The sequence below is a fragment of the Mercenaria mercenaria genome, chromosome 9 (assembly GCF_021730395.1).
Source record: "Mercenaria mercenaria strain notata chromosome 9, MADL_Memer_1, whole genome shotgun sequence".
Taxonomy (NCBI): domain Eukaryota; kingdom Metazoa; phylum Mollusca; class Bivalvia; order Venerida; family Veneridae; genus Mercenaria; species Mercenaria mercenaria.
In genome coordinates this window covers 64,021,950-64,043,188 of record NC_069369.1, presented here as the reverse complement: position 1 = coordinate 64,043,188, position 21,239 = coordinate 64,021,950, and the positions used below count along the sequence as shown (strand labels likewise).

Here is a 21,239-nt window from a genome sequence, read left to right as displayed (position 1 = left end):
CGACTGGAATTGGTATAACAATCAACTTACTTCTTTGAAATCTTACATTTGTATTGCTCGATATTGAATTAGAAATACTCCTACACAAATAGCACGTGACGTCCTGTTTGTCATGAATGTCTATATCTTCTACCAGTTTTTACGCAGTGTCCTTTCTGTTGATGATAAAGTTCCTGTACAATATAAACGGAAAATGAATATAAAATCATATTAATTGCATATTGGAGAATGGATTAAAGGAGACTTTCCTGGTAAGCGTCATCTTCTACTTTCAAAAATGCGTTCCGTGTGAAGCACCATTTTTACATTTTCATCAAGTTCTTCCTTTTTAAAGATAAATTATAACATATACTCAGCGTCACTGAAATGTTATCACCCTAAGGGTCCTTATATTTTAAAAATCGCACTGGACTGTGTTAAAAGTAACACGACTATATTTTTGACGCAACTGAGACGTCACTGGTGTAAAGATTTGTCAAGTTCGATTAACTCCATTTGAGGCACGGGCTGCACGTGCAAAATGACCTTTTCCAGCAATGTACGGAAATTCTATCGCAAATCATTCATCGCACTTGAAAGTTAGTCGACAGACTAAAAGGAATATGTTAAAAAATCAAGAATATCCTTGCTAAGAACACCACGTTTAAGGCACGATCAACGCCATCAGGCCATTGGCATGGTTGACGCCGAACTTTCATGTCGTGAAATTGCACGTCGTATGTGCTGTTCTCACCTGACAGTCATGAAATGGGATAGGTGACATGATCAGACAGGGTCTATGAGTAATAGACCGCGCACATGCCATGAAAAAGTGACGTTGATATTGCATAACCAAGTAAAGAGGTATATATTAAGTAGTAATTTTTCAATGACGCCAAGTATATATGTGCAAAGCACCGTATCAGTGTATTTAGTAAAAAGTTCTCGATTCACACAAAATCAATCTCAAGGTAACCTAGAAATTAAACTAGCAAATTAAGCTATATGGGAGAGATTTACCACTGGCTACTAAGTCTGCACTATTTTTGATAACATCAATTACATATACATGTTACTTGCCTCGACACCTGACCCGGATGCCGACGGTTCGAATCTCGTGAGTGGTTCGAATCTCGTGAATGTAACCGCCGTCTCAATATCGATATCCATGCTAAGTATCTATGGTCAGGGGCAGGGCGTCTGACTTCTGATCTGGAAGTCTGGAGTTTAAATCTAGTAAGTTACGGAAGTTACCGCAGTCTCCAAACTTACAACTTATTACACGGGATTTGGTAAGTATAAGTACTTCTTATACCTTTGTCAGAAGGCGAGGGTTCGAATCTCGTAAGTGGCTGAATGTAACGGCTACTAATATATCCACTTATAACGGCACGTGTTATGGTATACTTAGTATAATACGGGTTTGAAACGTCGAGCGTGAGGCACATGTAAGCACATTTCTGTCGTTGTTACGGTGGCTGATTTCAGCTGTTTCTTCGTTTCACTCGGCGGTCCCGTCAAGCAAAAACTCGAGATTTATGATATTTGAAATGCTGGGATAAGGAGCGAATACTCGCTACACGGCGTAGTCGCGAGACGAAAAGCAACACATCAGCCGGGGTCAGGGGCAACGAGTCGAGATTTTAGAACTCAAACATGACGTAAATAGACCGAAAATTAGCTTTTCTCGCTCTGCGACACCGAATGGCGCATGTTTTAATTATAGAAAAATATCGAAATCTTCTTGACTTAACAAGTGGTGCGATATGCTTAAATATCTATTTATTTCACAGGTGATCACATCTATCGAAATTAAACTGTCCTTTGACATTGCCATATTACAGAACAAAGCAAAACTAAAGCTACCACTTTAATTGATTGAATATAAATGGAAATCTTTGTGTATCGGGAACGTGCTTCAAAATTACGAAAATCTCACTTAAATGGATATATTCCAGAATTAATCGCAGTATAGTTATGTTTTTTCTTTTATTATGTTTGTGCGTTGAATTTACGAAAACTGTCGTATCGGGATATACGTCAGGTATGCCAAAATGATCCTCTAAGTTTCTGACACTTGTCATTAAATACCTATCCCTCCCAAGGAGGAGTGGGGTTGAGTATCCCGCACTCAGAAACTTTAGTTTGGCTTTGTTATATACAATGTATGAACGAAACATTTCTATTCCACTGATATCTACATGTCTAAATGTAAATTTATCAATCTATTCAAAGTTTAAATATTGTTTTCCTCTTGAACTTCGATTCCGTGATTGACAAATGATAAAAGTAAATATATGTAATACTTGATTATACAATTGATTGTTGTTTTGGTTAATAAACGGTTGCTAACGATCCAGCTAGTTTTCTGCAATACTGTTTGATTTGTTACCTAAAGTTTTTTTGTGATACAAGAAAGTAATTGATCTACGTTTGTTTAAGAGCAACGATTTAGAGCATACCACTCAACGTACATCTGTTGAAACAATTACTAAAGACTGTAAACAAGTAGTTAAACAAATCAAAGCCCTGAAAGGACTGATAGCCAGTGCTAATTGAGTGATATTTCAACCGATGCACCTGAAGAATCAACATTTCATTGTGCATAGATCGGTCATAATTTGAAAAATGTTGGTAAAGGTCCACTAGACAATGCTACATGCTAAATATCAAAACTCTGTGCATTGTGGTTCAAGACAAGAAGATTTTTGAAGGTTTTCCCAATACAACTCTATGTCCAGAGTGGGGCCAATTTCAACGCTAACATTAACCCTTAACCCTTACCATAAATCCTAACCCTAACCCTAACCCTAGAGCGGAGTGATTCCGAATATTCCGAATGTGAATATAAAGTTCATAATTATTCTAGAATCCGTTGCTGCTTGTTTTTGTTGTTTAAAACAGTAGTCCTCAGTTGCTCACACACTCACACAATACCAAGATTATAAAAAATAAATGTGGGACTGTTTTCTTACACGTCCAGAATATTTGTGTGATGCGGTCACATAGAAATAGAAGGAAAACTCAAACGACGCGAGTTTGAAACTTGGTAAGTGATTTAAAGCTAAAGCCAGTTGCTAAAGCACTGGCTAAAACATTGTTATAAACATATATACTGCAATTGTGTACATTTTCAATAAATACTACATGCTAAAGGACGAATTAGCATATGTGCGTATGCGTAAGTAGTATTAAATGTCTCCGTCTTTGTAAGTTCGAACCTACAATGTCTAAACCCTGGATCCTCTTCCACGCGGGATACACATCTGGGATCCTCCTCTTCTCGGGAGACACGCCTAGGATTCTCCTTCATTCTGGAGACACGTCTGGGCTCCTACTTCTCTCGTGAAACAAGCTTGGATTCTCCTCCACTCTGGAGACACGTCTTGTCTCCTCCATCTCTCGGGAGGCACGCCTTGGATCCTCCTCCACTCAGGAGACACGTCTGGGAGTCTTTCTACTATTGAGACACACGCGGGGTCTACCTCCACTCAAAAGACACAATTGCAACTGGGTTCCTCCTCTTTTCGGGACACGCCCTTGGTCCGTATCCACGCAGGAGATACGTCCTAGGTCCTCCTAAACTCGGGAAACACGCCAATATGAAAACACACTTGGGATCCTTCTCCATCCGGGAGGCACACCTGGGTTCTCCTCCACTTGGAAGACACGCCTAGAATTCTCCTTCACGCTGGAGACACACCTGGGATCGTCCCCCTCCTCTCGGGAGGCACGTCTGTGGTCCTCCTCTTCTCGGGAGACACGCCCTGGGTCATCCTGCACTCTGAAGACACGCCTTGGATCCTCCCTCAAATATAAAACTCGAAGTGGGATTTTGAACTTAATTGTGTCAGTGTGTGTTTGCACTGCGAACTTATAGCATGGAGATAAATCTTATCATTTAATTGTCAAGGTAATTCACAACGTACTAAGATAATTTGTTTATGTACATGAGTGAAGATCCATGGTTGTAAAAGCTGAATGAATATTGAATTTGTATATATTAGTTATTTGCACAAATCAGAAATAACACAAGTGTCAGTATGAACGTCAGCAACAGAAAAATCCAAAACAACAGGTAGTCCATGGCGCTTACAATTTTCATCCATGTTACTTGAAATTTCTTTCTGTCTGGATTGAACTCATCTTCTTTCTTTAGTTTCTTTTTCGAATTTGTTTCAGACATTTTAGCAGGTTTAATTTTATCTTTCCTCTTCCTACACTGTAAGAACAAAGAGACCTTGTAAACAGCCATAAAAAGTTTGTTAATTGGATATTCCTCCACAGTGCGTGTGGCCAGACGTAACTCTAAAATACAAATTAAGACAATTACTGTACTGAGCGTTATCATCGCCGTCAGATATACTGATAAAATAGAAATGACGTCTGAGTTTGTTGGGAGTTCTTCTGAAACGATCGTCAGGAAGACAGCCAGAGACAAAAAGACGGTCACTGCATATGACGCCCTCTCGCCTGTTGTCACAGGCAACGCAAAAGCAAATATGTTCAGAACCGAAAGAAGAATAACTGGAATAATTATATTTATGACGTAAAATCCCGGTTTTCTCTTCAGTTTGATAGTGAATGTGACAGATGATTCACCAGTGTTTGTTTCATGCGCTGATGTGGAATCAATATTCCATACAGCGTTCGGAGAGTACTCCACCAGGATAACGCCCCTAGCGCCTTTGTTTAATTCCACCTCCACCTGAGAATAACTCCAGGCGATAAATTTCAGTTCGCATTCTTGACTGTCAAAAGGGAAATAGGTGATGTCTACGTCACAAGTAGATTCGAAAACCTGTAGTGTAAAGAGGTTGGAAAGGTTTACATTTTGTGATTGTAACATAAGTAGTTAATTGTTATTTAACAATTTTAAACTGCTTCAAGCTAATTTTACCGATTTTTTTTATATTGTGTTTTATTATATACCTATGTAAATTCTGACAAAAACATGGCTTGTATTTTACAAGTAAATACGAACAGGCAGAAAAAATCCGTATTGTACCTTTTGTATTATATGTTGCCGGACTACTTTCATTTGATATGCATGACTTGACGCAGTTCTTTAAATAGCGTACACAAAACATCACTCAGATATATTTTAAAATCTATAAACTAAACGACAAAAAAAGGTGGAGGTATTTAATAAAAGAGTCATTATGACAGTAGCTACCTTTTGGATTTTGCATTCAGCTGTCGTGGATTTTGCAAGGGCGGATCAAACATGGCGCTTTCGCGCCTCGTGTCATCTGACCTGGCAAAATTCACTCAAGCCGAGTACAGCATTCCAGATCAAACTAATATTATAATAACCCTATTTTATTTCTATTGTCACAATTAAACCCGATAGATTGCAAATTTTGAAAATTTAAATTAAGTCAGGTGTTCTAAGTGTTTCCCCCAGATAAGCAACTTTGTTTACGCAGAAACAAGGGGCCTCCGTGGCCGAGTGAATAAGGTCGCTGACTACAAATCACTTGCCCCTCTTCCATGTGGGTTCGAGCCTCTCTCGGGCCGTTAAATTCTTCATGTGAGGAAGTCATCCAGCTAGCTTACGGAAGGTCGGTGGTTCTACCCAGGTGCCCGCTCGTGATGAGATAATGCACGGAGGGGCACCTGGGGTCTTCCTCACCATCAAAGTTGGAAAGTCGCCATATGACCTATAATTGTGTCGGTGTGACGTTAAACCTTACAAACAAATACTACGCAGAAACAAATCAAACCATATTATGTTAAAGACGACATTTTATTGTAGACTGTCGTACAGTCAAACATGAAAGGACTCAATGTCAAACCGAGTCTGCTATTATTTTGCATGGTTGCATTCTGTGATTCTACTGGATCTTCTTATATATTTTATTAAGCAGCCAGACAAGACAGTAACACGGTCTAGCTGTTTAAGGTAAGCTGAAAATTACAAAAAAAAATGTCAGTTTGGGAAGTTAGCTTACTGAGTGTTAAGCCAAGTCGCTTCTTCATGAAGGTGTCCCTTGAAGTATGCTCAACTGTATTTTAATTGCTGAAATTCAGTTCGCCAGAATGTAATGATAAGATTAGATCTATAAAAAAACAGAAAATTTACCTGAAATGGAAACCATTCTACTAAGCCATTTGAATCGACCCTTAAGTTCAGAAAAGCTGATCCAAGTCCGGTAAATGACTTGTACGGATTACGTAATGACACACCAGGTCGCCATATGTCGTCTTGAGGCTGAAACATACAATTAAGTACAGTTTAGTAATTGTTCTAAATATAATTTTCCAAACAGTATTGTCATACGCCACTTTCCAGCTTTGATGGTGGAAGAAGACCCCAGGTGCCCCTCTGTGCATTATTTCATTATTGGCTGGCACCTGGGCAGAACTACCGACCGTCCAGCTGGATGACTTCATCATAAAAAAATTCGACGCCCCGGGTGAGGCTCGAACCCACACCGGTGAGGGGCAAGTGATTCAAAGTCAGCGAGTCAGCGACTTTAATCACTCGGCCACGAAGTCCCTGCGTAAAAGATTACACGTATAATAACATGTTGTCTGAAATTTACCCCTAGTAAGCATTTCTCTATATCATATAGCGGTATGCGAAATATTATGACACAAATCACCATGTATAATTTCAGAAACAGACCTGTACATCTCCCGTATATTCGTTCATCTGTCATTGTCAATTTCATTATGGTTTACCCTGGGACTTGCCACAAACGAGTTTAACTTTCCAACAAACACCCAACCTATGGCTAAAATCTGTATGTACACCGTTAATCGCAAATCACTCTTAAAAAAATTTTTTCCCCCTCTAATTAAATAACTTTTTTTTCAATTTTTCTAAAGCAACAACCTGGGTACATGAAACAGCTTGGTCTTCTCAATGGTGTGCGCTCAAGAGAAATTGTACTGTACTGTTAAAGAAAAGCATCATCATGTAAAAAGATTTATGACTCACCAGAAATAATACATTTACCCCGTTGTAACTACTAGGGTCCCATTGCAGGTATTCGTCTGTCCACGACAAACTTAGAAAACCAGACGTCTTCAAACTTTCATCTTGGTCATTGAAATCTATTATAGCTACAGAAAAGAAGGAAATAACTATTTTGTTTACAGGAAAAGCAAAAGATTTATTTAAGGTTTAGCAGTATATCACAAAACAACAGATATTTTTAACGAATGAACAGCATCTTGGCACACAACTTATCTGTCCAATACATGTTTTACTGTTCTGTCCCACAGAGTTGGATACTTAAAATATTCTTTATGAGTTGTCCCCCTTTAAATAAGAATGCCATATGCAAAGAAATAAATGTAAACAATTGTCAAAAACGATGTTTAACCTAGTTATGTAAAGTTTAAACACTCGCACGATGTTGCAAATGCATCAAAACGAAGACGTGTAACAGCTTTTAAAAAATGGTGAGTTTTTGAAGGCGCTGAACTGTCCAGAAGTGTGGCCCCTTCATGCAGTCCCTTTCCGGAATTCAATACATATATCAGTAAATTAAAAATGGTTTTGTAGAATAATATAAATGTTTTATACGCTGTTAAATTTTCAAGTAAAACAATGCTTTCTTTCTATGATTTGATGACGTTCGAACTTTTTTCTCTGAAACATGGACCTATACCTTAAAACAAATGATGAAAGGTAATGTTAGTGACCTCTGCCTTCATCGAGATTTTGACAAATCGTTTATTTCATTATTTAATATTAGTATTTTAGTTTATTTCAAGCGATTTAATGCTATTGTGTGCGATAAAATGAAAAAATAAAGTCGAAAATAATATTAATTGAATTTCTTTTCAACGGTCATTTAGTTTTCATGTTCATGTGCTTTTTGTGACGGCAGCGATTAATGCAGCGCAAGGGGAGATAATCGCTGCTGGGAGCTGTCAGAGGTTGGAATTGAAACGCGGCTTTTGATTGGTTAAAAACTGTAGGGAAGCCTGTGATAGTCAATGCGTCATAAGCTGATTGGATTAATAAGTAATGTTTACAATCATAAAATTTATGTCTAAATAAAGCATTACAGTGTTTTCTGTTAAATCTGGATATTTTTCAATTGTCTAACTGAACGCATGTCTTTTTTTTTTGTCACTTTAGAAAAGAAGGTGACAGCGGGCATTTTGCCTCTAAATGTCATTTAACAAAGGGGGTTAAGTTCATTTACAGAAATTTTTTAAGGAATTTGACTGGATAAGCCTAACAGTATATAAAATTGCTTTTTTTGTGTCCGAAATGCTGTCTGACTGAAAGACTCACATTTCAATTTTGGGGTATGTGACAGAGCTATTTCTTATAATGGAAGCCTATGGAAAAACACAATAGGCAAATGAAGCAAACATTCGAAAAGATGAAATTGTTTTGATGTGATTCTTTTAGCATCACTTACTTGTAGCTGTGTAAAAGGTTTAAAACGTGACCTCAACATTTTCTATTAGAAACAAAAATATATAAAGTTCTTGCTAAATGCTTCTTTTCTGATAAAGTTGTTAACAGTTTTGAATATTGATTAGCATAGGAGGAAGTACTATTAAATTTATTGTTTTTCAGTACCTCCTTTTACCGGTTCATGTCCTACATTGAAAGCAAACCTTTTCTAAACAGATTATGCCTTATTGACCTCTAAGAATGATTGTTGATATGTACATATATGTATTTATAGTGGAAGCAATATACAAATGAGTTGCTTTACAGCTTAAAAACGTCCTCAGGAAAGCATTAATATTTTCATCCATAAACATTTCATTCTTTGTATTCTAATTCTAAATCTAAGTTTAACATACTTTTGTAAAAAAATATTTAATGATATTTACATGTTAGAAAAAAATCAACATCTATCTGGACAGCGTTTGATTGGTCTACAAGAGGTCGTATTTTCTTATTATACTTGTCTGTCGTAAACAGTTTGGTCAGAACATCCTGTACGTCAGATCCGCTCTGCGCGCGTACCTTCCTAATGCCGAAAACTGTCAGAAAACACAAAATAAATGTTGCACAACTTCTTGTCATGGCTTGAGTCTTGTTTTACTCCTCAGATAGAAACTATTGCATTAATGGTTTTTAACCATTCAATCTGGATAACTTTGTCTTGAACATCAATTTTAATTAAAGTATCCATCTTGCAAATAAATAAACATTGTCCGATACGTTTAAATGTATATCTTCCTTTAAATGTTTCTTTTACTTACTTATTCAATTCAAATTGAATCTAATCATAAAATGTTCTTTGCAATATTGCAATATATCGATCGATCACCAATATCATCAATAAACTGATTAATATTCAGTAAGTATGAAAGTGAAATTGAAAAACTCTTATCATTTACTACCCATTCAAGAAGAATATGTAAATAACTTACCCTACATACCAAGAACGAGCATTCATGTTATCGGTGTTTAACGTAAACTTAAGAGTTACTCCTCTTTATTTTTGTAACATTCAAGTTATGAAAGAGAACTTTTCCGAATCCCTCTATATGAAAATAGCAATTAAAAATCAACGGAAAGCTCCAAATATTGTGGAACCACCAAAGTGACATTCGACACATGTTTTATAAATGTTACATTCTTTTAATTTCGTAAAAAAAAAAACCTCTAAATGAGCCGCGCCATGAGAAAACCAACGTAGTGCATTTGCGACCAGCATCCGTGCAGTCTGGTCAGGATCCATGCTGGTCGCTAAAAGTTTCTCTAACTGAAATAGGATTTGAAAGCGAACAGCATGGATCCTGAACAGACTGCGCGGATGCTGGTCGCAAATGCACTATGTTGGTTTTCTCATGGCGCGGCTCAAATATTATTTCGAAAATACTAAGCAATATTTCGCGTAAACGATTCATTATTTTGTGATTATCAATCCGTGTTTCGAAAACCGCAGTAATGCTTTGTAAATTTGAAATACGAATTATGACTGTGTCCTTCCAAAATAATCGTTACTGAAACGAAATAAAATTTCTTAAAACGAAATACATTTCGAAAACACGAAACAGGTTTCGAAATAACATTTCGCCTTTACGAAGTAAAAAAAAAAAGAGATAATATAATACCTAAAATAAAAGCACGGGCTATTTTATTTAAACGGAATGTTGATTCGAAAACATTTCTTATTTACGCAATATTGTTACATTTCGTAAAAAAAAGAAAAGAAAAAAAACATTTGAAAAAATAACGAAAAGCCTCCTATTTAGTCTTCAAGCTGGAACTCAGTGATAAAGAAAACATTGTGATGAGCTAGACATTATTACGAGGACAATGTATATCTGTATGAATTCAAATGATACAGGCTAACCGCAACGAACTGCCAGACGGTTCAGCGAAGTTGATCAGCTAAGCTAACTACCTTGTGTTGGACTGAGTAGGATCATTGAAGTAACTGTAAAATCTGTATACTAGGTAAATCATACGTGTGCACCTAAATATGTCTGCGTAAATATATGCGAGGAATTATAATTATACGCGTGCACGCTCAATTCAGGACGCTCGTATACATACCCCTATGCTTACAAATATGCAGTAATTTTATATGTGCACTTGTAATTATAGGTGTACGTATTAATATACGCGTACACGCATATATGGACGTGCACGCGTAAATTTTTATGTGCACACGTAATTACAAGTCGGTATATCTACAGGCGCATGTCCATATAAGCGTGCACCTACCTATTTACGTAAGCATGTATAAAAATACACACGTGCATGTATATGTTTACGCGTGTTCGCATATTTTTATATATACACGTATATTTTCAAAGGTGCATGCACGCAAAGCAGAAGGCTTTCGCCCAAAATGGTACACTATATTCGAACCACCACGGTATTAATATCAATTTCGGGATAACTCAAACTTTCCAAACCATCTGCGAACATCTTCCTTTAAAAGTATTCTATTATTTTATAGGCATAATAAGAAACAATTGATCTGCTTACTACGGCTCATCAACTACTGTAGCAATTAAAGCCCAATTATGGATGATTAATTATCTAGAGCCTATAAGCGTTCATTTAATGAACTAATCTAGTAGTATCTATTATATATAAATGATTAATGCTGACGCTATAGATAAAGTAGGTCTACGCAGTCGTATTTTCACTTCAAGTTTCTGACTGCGTAGTAATACGAGGGTAGTACGTCGGTCATGAGGGATCGAATCTAGTTCTGTAAGCGAGATGTCCACAGTCATTATCCATGACATAATGTTATTGTCAGGAGTAGGGAGTCTGGCACCAGACTAGCAATCTAAAGGTTTGAATCTGGAAAGTGGCTGACTAATTTTCATAACAACCTGTTATGGTTAATGGTACTTTGTCCGTTATCTGACTCGGATGTCGAAAGTTCGAATCTCGTCAGTGACTAAATGTTACCGCGGTCTCAATCATCACTATTCATACCAAATGTATTTAATCGGGGTTAGCGGATCTATTTTTTTTTTATCAAAATCGAGTGTTTAAATCGAGTGCGTTTCAAATTTTATCGCAGTCTCCAAAATTACTGTTTATTACACGTCTTCTGGTTAGTGGAAGGGCTTGTGACACCTGATTCGGAAGTCGAAGGATTGAATCTTGTAAATGGCTGAAGGTCACAGCAGCCTGTATAAGCACTAAGAATAGTATGTGTTAGGGTATTTAGTGTTGTCTTTAGATATCAAGCAGCAAGGCCCATTTACCCTCTTTGTCTGGCGGTTTGATCTCTTCATTGGCTTTCACTAGTGAACTACTAGTCTTTATTGATATTTTTGCATGTTTGAATTAGAAACTCGTGTTATCTAATTTACGAAAATGTTTCTTTGAAAGCGTGAGCACTAAATGCATGACGAGCACTATTTAATTAATTCCTATATGAAACCAGTTAGAAAGACTTCCATTATTATATGTTAAAATATGTTAATATGTATAATTTATAGTACAGCTAAATATTCTATTTTATATCAAATTTTAATAGCGTGATTAAAGCTTTTGAGAGTTTTCGACATATTTTATTGACTAAAAGAGTATTTTTATTGATAAAAACTTCCTAAAACATACAGACTTACTTTAAATGTCTTTCTTTTGTAATTACTTAGGTAATGAAAGCATTTTCCAAAATTTCGAATAAATGACATAATTCCAGAGGCGTGTAGCTTTAAAAGAAAAAGAAAATCTAATTTTTCGATTATATATACTTACATGTTCAAGTTCTGATTTTATCAAAGAACTCTGCTTGTCTAATTTCTAAAATTCTTAATTTCATTTTATGTTCTAAGCGTATATATATATCAAAATATGTACTCAAACAATTCTGGTTTATCGTTTATAATTACTAACATATTATCTGATTTTAGAAATTGAAACTTTGATGTTCACCTGCGGGTATGCCCCTTTTATCAACACCATTCGCACATTAAAAGTCGTTCATTGTTTTGCTACGTACCAAAGATATGGTTTTAAAGGTCCATTACTAAAACCCGAACGAGTATTATATGAAAACCAGAGTTTGTAGCTGAGACTTCCTATTTACTGAAAATATGGTTCACTGCATCAGATCTGACCAAATAGTCATGAATATGTTCAAGAATAACTAACAAATAAACAAAAAATGTTGCCTATGTCAAACCGAAAGTATGTTTTCCGACTGCTTACGAACCCGTCGAGCATCTTCGGCTTTTTTCGGAAGAATCCTCCGAAACGAGGCTATAATTTATAAATAGATGCAAAATATATTATATGCCCAAACGATAACGTGACTTTTACAAACTTAGCACATGGAATTCAACAATTTTGTAACTCACAAAACCTTCATGAAAATCATTCTTTTAGACCACGATAATCCGTAAATAGCCAATCGCAAAGCAGACTTGTACCCGTCTATATTTCATATACAACAGTAGTGTTGTATATATATCGGGGGAAACTTGGGCAAAAAACGCGTGAATTTCGTGTCAATTTACCATCTAACAATACAGGCTAAAGCCGGAGTTAAATGACCTTGCAATATTCTCACCAGTTATAAATGGAATAAAAAAAATATGACTGACTATATTAATATCGTAAAAATGACCCCATGTTATTGGATATCAATAAAATTGAATTACAATAAACTACATATTTGTAGTGTAGAACCAACTGGGTAAAAACGTAATTTACACATTCACTGAAACGTTTCCAACAATTGTAACTTTTTTATGTTCACTTGTTATAAAATAGACATGTCAGCACGATCCTTACATTTGCAAACAACTGGATCCAGTTGTTCGAAACTTTAACAGTCGATTAACTTTATCAGTAGATTTCGACAATTTAGAAAATCAAATGTACTTGTTAAGGATTATAATAAACACTAAATCATCTTTACAGTAAAATTAAAACATCATACTAGTGTTTCCCACCCACCAAGACTAGTATCTTGAATAGAAATTTAACAGGCGGTTAGTTTAACAGCTTAATGCAGTGGTCATGGGTTCGAGCATCATTGGTGTCACGACCATGACTTCTCATATGACCCCAGTACTAGTTTTCATAGGAAACGGACTCGAGAGTGGTTACAATAAGCTTAAATCTTTCATCACAATCGAGCTAAAACAAATTAGATAAACTAAACTAAACTAAACTAAATTACAGCCCGTTAAAGTTTCGAACAACTTGGCCCAGTTAGAAAGTAGAACAACTACATCTTTCTTACACGAAGGGCACGATATAGTAAAAGGCGTTCGTAGTCCTACGAGCATCTACGCACTAACTATATCCTGATAAACAAAATAAATAAATAAATAAAATAACTAAATAACTATCTTACTAACTAACTAACTAAATAAATAGATAGATAGGTAAATAAACACCGTCACTGGTTCCTGTTTAAATAAGAACACAAAAGAATATAACCATAATTATTTTGTCACTTTACACCAATTGTTGAAAAGTGATTTCTAATAGAATCTGATAATTTGTATGTGATTATGTATATTACCAGTAAGCACTAGTCCATACTTAAAATGCCAGATTACTTCAAATAACAATATTTTTTTATCCATCATGTTTACCTCCGATTTGCTGTCAGCCTTTTTTGTAGTTTCGGAACCTGGCTATCTTCTTGAATCAACGTATCTGTCATCGTGTTTCGCCAAAATGCAAACCCCTCACAAAAACTAGTTGTTCAGCATGCAGTTCAATTTTGAGTATTTTTGAGAAATCCATATTGAACTGATTAGCATTTATCCTGCAAAAAATGACTACAACAACAGTAACTGTTTAAAACTCTAATTTATTAATTAATGGTTTGGCATATATTTGTCATGGCTGGATTACTGTAATACAAGATAATGAAAATTTTTGCAAATCAACTTCCCCGTCTACGGCAGAAAGTGTTTTATGATAGTTAAATCGCCGACAATTCAAAAAGCCCCGATTACGGTGGCTTATATTTATGTCATGCGTCCTGTGTTCAATCTTGAAAACGGCATACTGATTCCAGCCACGACGATGATGTTCAAAAAATAAGACCTGAAATCAGAAAACAAAAGCACAAGAAACGGGCAGGGTGGGAGGGTTTTTAAAGAAATTCTTGGTAAATGTTTGAATTAAAGTAAGAAACTGCTTTGTACCTCTCTCTCTGAGAATCAATGTGGAAAAGAACGAAGGTGCGAGAATCACCCGCTTATATAGGAGCTATACTTAGCAGGTCACGTGACCATAAATGATGTCATTTTTGCCGGATAAAGCGTTTAACCTTTAGACGGTTAAGCGGAATATTATCCTGCAAAAAATGACTACAACAACAGTAACTGTTTAAAACTCTAATTTATTAATTAATGGTTTGGCATATATTTGTCATGGCTGGATTACTGTAATACAAGATAATGAAAATTTTTGCAAATCAACTTCCCCGTCTACGGCAGAAAGTGTTTTATGATAGTTAAATCGCCAAAAGGTGAGATGAAATCGAGCCTTCCGCCAAAGCGGACTATCATGAAACAATTAATCAGTAATCCAGCTATGACAAGTAAGGGAAAACAGCCTGACCTGCGAACAAAAACGAATAGACAGCACCAGATAGGGTGCTTACTATAACATTATATCCTAAATTTGACAGATGGCAATCGTCAGCTGAGAAGTATATAGATTCACAAGTTATATCTGGGTATTTAATATATGCACCTCCACACTTTATGAAATATTTTCCTAAACAACTGTTAATTCTGGTACACATTCTTTTAGCAATTAAATTGTCGTCTATATATCTCCAAGTTCGACGTGGAAGTATTTGTGACCAAACAATCTTTGTGTTTGGTAATGCGTTTTTAATATAATCTTGTAAAAAATGTTTGAGGCTCCAAGTCAATTCTAAAGTAGAAATTAATCCTAAATCATTCCCACCACAGTGGATAATCAACATTACCGGTGGAGCATGAAAATTGAGAAGGTATTCTATTGTCTCTCTTAATTCGGAAATCTTCATACCGCTAATGTATTCCCAAAATATTCTGTATCCTAAAGTATCGAGTCCTAAATTTGGACCCTCAGGCCGAAATAGGGATTGCTGGTGTGCCCCTCTGACGAGCGAGTCACCCACTATCCAGATCTCGGGATATCTCACTGAAAAGTAACTTTTATGTTAAAAATAGTGCACATGTATAAAATGGTATCCATAAATTATATTCATAAGGATGCAGCGCCAAAACACATAGTACTTATAACAAGAATGGACGAGATATCGTTTGTAATCAATGTACTGAAGATATTGTTTCGGGGTATTTTAATCTGTCAACAGTATTAAAATAGTGCCTTTAATCTAATGGACATAAGAAACTGAAAGCCAACTATTTGTTGCCGGCATTCACATTACAGCATATGGCAACTAAATCATACATTATAATTTGAAAGACAATATTGAAACTATAAAGGAAAATTCCTGTCTCACTGAATGCTCTATAGGTCTAGAAATTTAATTTTGTAGAGAGAGTTTGAGAGCCAAAAGTTGTTGCCGGCCTTCACATTACAGCATACGACAACTTAAAAAAAAATTAGTTTTGAAAAAGAATTACAACAAAAAACAAAATTTGTTTTGCATATATCATAAACTGTCTTTCGCCTCCTTAATTCTTAACTCAGCAGTTCAAATATAACTTTCAAAAGCTTGGACATTCACAAGCAGTTAAACTAAAATAAGGCATATCTTATAACTGATGTCCAGTATAATCTTTATTCAAATTACAAATCAACTAACTCAAACTCTGTTTATCGGATATACGATTTATACGCGTTTGAATGCCATCTTCCACGATATTTTATTTCCGAAATTGGCACACCGGACATAAACATTGACGATGCACCCCCTATCCTAAATGAATGTGCTTTGAAGTTAGTTTTTTCTAGACCAATGTGTCTAAGAGCTTTTCTTAGCACAGCATTAAATTGAAATGTTGTCAAAGGAGCCCCATCGAAATGACAGAAAAGGGGTTCAGAGCTGTTATTTCTATGTGATAAAAATGCAGATATTTATTCGTAGTATGTACTGGTTTTAGAATCAATCGCAATGTCTAAAACTGTACCCGAACATCTTTGATCAGTTTTCGATGCCCTTAGATATAGCCTTATCATCTCATTGCCCATGACGATATCTTGGCGTCTGAGGACTATTTTTTTAGAGTTTTTATTTGGTAGAGCAAATTCACTTAAGCGAAGGAGTGCTATAAATGCCAATGAAAAGCAGGCGGAAAATAGCATTGCTACATACTGAGATCGACACACGAATTTTAGGGCACTAATTAGTTTTTCTAGGACTGAATGAGTGATGGGTTGTCTACAATCCCACCTCTTCCTTTTTCTATGTAGACCTTCAAGCATGGCCTTGATCATGAAGTTCTTTGTGTTATCAGTATATCCATTAATTTTGTTAACATAGCTTATTGCCGCTATGTGACCGCTAACTGTTGAATAAGAGTATTGATGCAGAGATAGGTAAGCGATATATTCTGATAAGATTTCGGCTGATGGCGGAAATGAAATTTCTGACCCAAATTCAGCAGCAAATGCAGAGAAGAAATTTAAGTAGTGATTGTAGTTCTTTTTGGTGTTTTCAGACAGAGATGCTGATAGAAGATCTTCTATTTCGGATTGAAGATCTCCAGGCATATAGATGGAATCGGACATGGCTCTTGAGCCGCGTCTTGCGGAAGTGCGGCCTTTAGCTTTTCCCACTGAAATCGACTAATAGAATCAGCAATTGTATTGCGTTTACCGGCAATATGTTTACATTTAACTTGAATGTTGTTTTGCAAGAGCATCAGCATCAGTTTTCGTACTAAATGCATAACATTCTTGTTTTTTGAAGATTTCCTATTAATAATCTCAACAAGGGCAAGGTTGTCCGATCTCAAAAGAATTTTTTTGTTTTGCATAACTTCGCCCATAATGAAGAAAGATATCAAAATTGGAACTAATTCGAGATAAGTTATATCCTTAAATGTGTGACTTTCCCAATGACAAGGCCATTTGAAAACGGCCCATGAACCTTTGAAATAGCAACCACAGCCGAGGTTTCTATTGCCCGAAGCATCAGTAAATAGTTCAAGTGTATCGTCATCTTGCCAGTCTAAATCGCTAAATATGCGGGTGCCATTGAATTTTTGAAGAAAAATTAGCCAAGTCAAAGCATCATCTCTCATATTTTGCGTTATTCTTACAAAATGGTACGTTTTTTTTGCATATGACATGGCGTCATAAAAACGACGTAAAAATGCACGACCTGTAGGTATGGCCTTGCAAATAAAATTCAGTAGTCCGACAACTGATTGTAGCTGTTTCAATGTTATTTTATTTTTATTTCTTATTAATGGCTGTAGTTGATCAATTGCCTTTTTTTATCTTATCTTGCGGTACCCTAATAACCTGATTTTTAGAATCTATTTCGAGACCCAAATAAGTCAAAGACTGTACAGGACCGACCCATTTTTCTTCGCAAAGCGGCACGCCAATATCATCACATAGATATTGAAAACTTGACATTAAATGCACGCATTTTGAGTCGGACGAGTCTGCAAAAAAGAAATCATCTAACAAATGATCTATATTTTTGGATCCCGACTGTTGTTGTACAGACCACTGAATGAAATTTGCAAACTTTTCAAATATAAAACAGGAACAGGAAGCGCCTTGAGGCAATGTCTTCTGGATCCAGTAACCATCATCTGATTTAATACCTAAAAGTTCAAAATCACCTGGCCAGATGGGGCATAGGTTGAAAGCAGACTTTATATCTGCCTTACCCATAAAGGCGCCGACACCTAGCCTGTGTACCATATTTACAGCATTATCGAACTGTGAATATTGTACTTTACAAAAATCATTGTGTATAAATTCATTGACGCTTAGACCTTCCGGATGGGAAAGATTTATAATCAATCTCCAGCCGCCTGATTTTTTGGGAACCAATCCTACAGGATTGACGCGCAAGTTAGATAGGGGAAGAATAGGAAACGGGCCTATGATTCTACCAGCTTCTTTTTCTTCGAACAATTTACATGATAATATAGATTTGTGTTGTACAGCAGACGACAAATTCTCTGAACGAACGGGAATTCTTGGACCAGCGTAATTAAGTTTAAAACCTAAACAAAAACCCTCCAATAAAAATGCTGCATCTTTAGTAAGTGGATAACTTGTCAATTTTCTTCTAATACAGTTGTTTTAATTGGGGTTCTGGCTAGGTCCTATAAATCTTGGGCCTTGATGACGTGGGAACGAATGTCGTGAGTCGGGCCTGAAATGAAGACCATTCATTGGTGAATTTCGGCTTGTGCAAATCTAAATGGGACTACTTGCCTGGGAGAACGGACATTCCCAAAATTGTGACGATATCTGATGTACTGAGTTTGCTGACAGTATAGCGCAGGATGGTCACCAAAACATTTGAGACATTTATGAGTGTACAAGCATGGCTTGTCTGAACAAAAACCATTATTATTGAAATTAAAGCACTTCCTCTGACTGAACTGTGCTTGTACATTCTGTATAGGCAGTGCACGTGTAACATCCATAGAACTGGATCAATAGTCTCCCACCTTAAATTTATATCAATTGACATTTTCAACCTAAATTTTGAATCATAAGTTGACCAACCTATGTGCTTTGATGCTGCATACCTGATGTTTACTAAGTATTGGAAAAGATTTTGAACCTGATGTGGATATTTTTGAATATAAATTGACATGAAAACAATAAATGCGTCTGACCAATTCTCTATTTTCTCTAAATTTGTAACAGACGTATTTTCGACAGTCGTCAAAAACACCTCCCCGTTTAATACTTGTACTTTTTGCTTACTTCCAGAATTGCCTGGGTCTTTTTTAATTAAAACTTGTAAATCAATATATTGATTATCCCAAATTTTTTGTTTAATTGTTATTGGCACATGAGCTGATAATAGGCCATCTGAATTACAAAATAAGTCACCTTGATGATTCTGTGAAGGTAGCGGGATTGCCGCTTGGACACCTGATAATCCACTCGTCCCTGCACCTTCCTGGTTGACGGGCTGAACAACTCCCCCAGTTACACCCCTCGTCCCTGCATCTTCCAGGTTGACGGGCTGAACATCTCCTCCACCTTGATTGTTTCCTTTCCGTTTTTGAGCGACTTGGTGTGACAAAGATGTATTCTTTCTTTTTGCAGGCATCGTTCCTCATAAAACAGAAATGGAAATAATTGTTTAGTATATTAAATGAATCAATTATGTTTATTTTAATTTTACAATAAAATAAAAACCATTAATCGCGCTAAAACAAAGAAATATAGCGATTTATAATCAACCTGTGCTAAAAACCACCTCCGAATAAAGACACAGCTATAAACTTGTTTCGAAATGTCACCATTTAACAATAATAGGACAGACTTTACTTTAATATGGACATTTGAAATTACCCTTAAAAACAGTAGCGGCATACGAAATCCGCAACTCCGGGTTAGGAGTCCACAGCTCTACTTGTACACACAGTGCCTTCTTTGATTAAATTACTAATGAAAATATATCTAGTTGTATAGAAGCTATAAAGATACTATATTGACTTATATGCAATGGTCATCCGAATTGCGCACTGTCCGAATACAGAAGTAACGGACGGGATCAATCATCTGCTATTAATTAGTGGCCTCTAAAATATTCGTGACTGGCTGTTTAAGACAGATATGACATCCTAGAAAGCCATGTTTATGCGATATGCAGATATCACAAAGATCAACATACAATAAACTTATTTCAAAACATGTAGCATCACTAAAGGTTCGAAATGATTCACATTATTTGCGGCTAGTTTATATAGCATTTCATCTTTTCAAAATAACATTGAAATGTACTTACTTGCACTATGATATCCACGTGTTGGTGACGTAATAAAATGAAAAACGTCATTACAAATTTATTTGAATTAAAAATTAAAGATTAAAATCAGCAAATTTGTTATGATTTTCTTTATGCTAAATCAAATAGATGTAAAGTATACAGTGTATTCATAAATTCTTTCAGGTGCTGGCCACGTGGACGTAATATATTTTTAGACAATTCAAAGTATTTCTATTGAAACCTGCAAAATTTATACATTATTAATAAACTAATTTTGTCGTCTAAATTTGTGAGGATATCTTGAAGTTATTAGAAATTGTTTAAAGAAATATTTAAAGAAATTCTTGGTAAATGTTTGAATTAAAGTAAGAAACTGCTTTGTACCTCTCTCTCTGAGAATCAATGTGGAAAAGAACGAAGGTGCGAGAATCACCCGCTTATATAGGAGCTATACTTAGCAGGTCACGTGACCATAAATGATGTCATTTTTGCCGGATAAAGCGTTTAACCTTTAGACGGTTAAGCGGAATATTGTGATTGCAAATGACTCAAAGTGTTTATGAACGTTAAATCTTAGTAAATCCGGTATTTGAGTAAAACTGAATTTATACAAATAACCTGCATTCTTTCATATGCCCTACTGACAAATAAGCGCTAACGGTACAAAGATAATATCACTTATAAAAACACGTTAATCCTAATTTCTATAGAACGCGTGGGAGAGCTTTCAATAATTGCAGTTTTTATGTCACGTGGTCTAAGTCGGATAGACAACTCGTGCCGTTGTCTATGGGATATATACAACTCGCTTTGCTCGTTGTATATATCCCGTAGACAACGGCACTCGTTGTCTATCCTATACATAATACAGGTAATAAACTTTGCGGAAGGACAATTCAGGCCCTTCCCGAATAAAAGTGTTTTTACAACTTCGTCTGCAAACGTTTTCAG

General features: G+C 35.9%; 2 protein-coding genes across 2 annotated transcripts; both read right to left on the bottom strand.

Moving 5' to 3' along the window:
- Positions 1 to 1,649: 1,649 nt before the first annotated feature.
- LOC123548055 (neuronal acetylcholine receptor subunit beta-4-like) lies at positions 1,650 to 9,549 on the bottom strand. Its single transcript, XM_045335286.2, has 4 exons — positions 8,791 to 9,549; positions 6,926 to 7,050; positions 6,065 to 6,193; positions 1,650 to 4,780 (listed from the first exon to the last, which is right to left on the bottom strand). Exons 1-4 carry the CDS (start codon positions 8,984 to 8,986, stop codon positions 3,983 to 3,985), a joined length of 1,248 nt encoding a protein of 415 aa, XP_045191221.2. The 5' UTR covers positions 8,987 to 9,549; the 3' UTR covers positions 1,650 to 3,982.
- Positions 9,550 to 14,730: 5,181 nt separating this feature from the next.
- On the bottom strand, positions 14,731 to 20,797 carry LOC123565996 (uncharacterized). Its single transcript, XM_045359795.2, has 2 exons — positions 19,403 to 20,797; positions 14,731 to 15,544 (listed from the first exon to the last, which is right to left on the bottom strand). The coding sequence occupies exons 1-2, from the start codon at positions 19,623 to 19,625 to the stop codon at positions 14,943 to 14,945; spliced, it is 825 nt and encodes a 274-aa protein (XP_045215730.2). The 5' UTR covers positions 19,626 to 20,797; the 3' UTR covers positions 14,731 to 14,942.
- Between the last annotated feature and the right edge of the window lie 442 nt (positions 20,798 to 21,239).

Coding starts and splice junctions, on each gene's coding strand:
- LOC123548055 (XM_045335286.2), bottom strand. CDS start 8,986: ATGACAAGAAGTTGTGCAACATTTATTTTGTGTTTTCTGACAGTTTTC. Junction 6,194..6,925: donor GGGTAAATGTATTATTTCTG/GTGAGTCATAAA, acceptor TGTATGTTTCAG/CCTCAAGACGACATATGGCG. Junction 4,781..6,064: donor TAGAATGGTTTCCATTTCAG/GTAAATTTTCTG, acceptor TTTACACTACAG/GTTTTCGAATCTACTTGTGA.
- LOC123565996 (XM_045359795.2), bottom strand. CDS start 19,625: ATGCCTGCAAAAAGAAAGAATACATCTTTGTCACACCAAGTCGCTCAA. Junction 15,545..19,402: donor ACCTTCACAGAATCATCAAG/GTGACTTATTTT, acceptor GTTACTTTTCAG/TGAGATATCCCGAGATCTGG.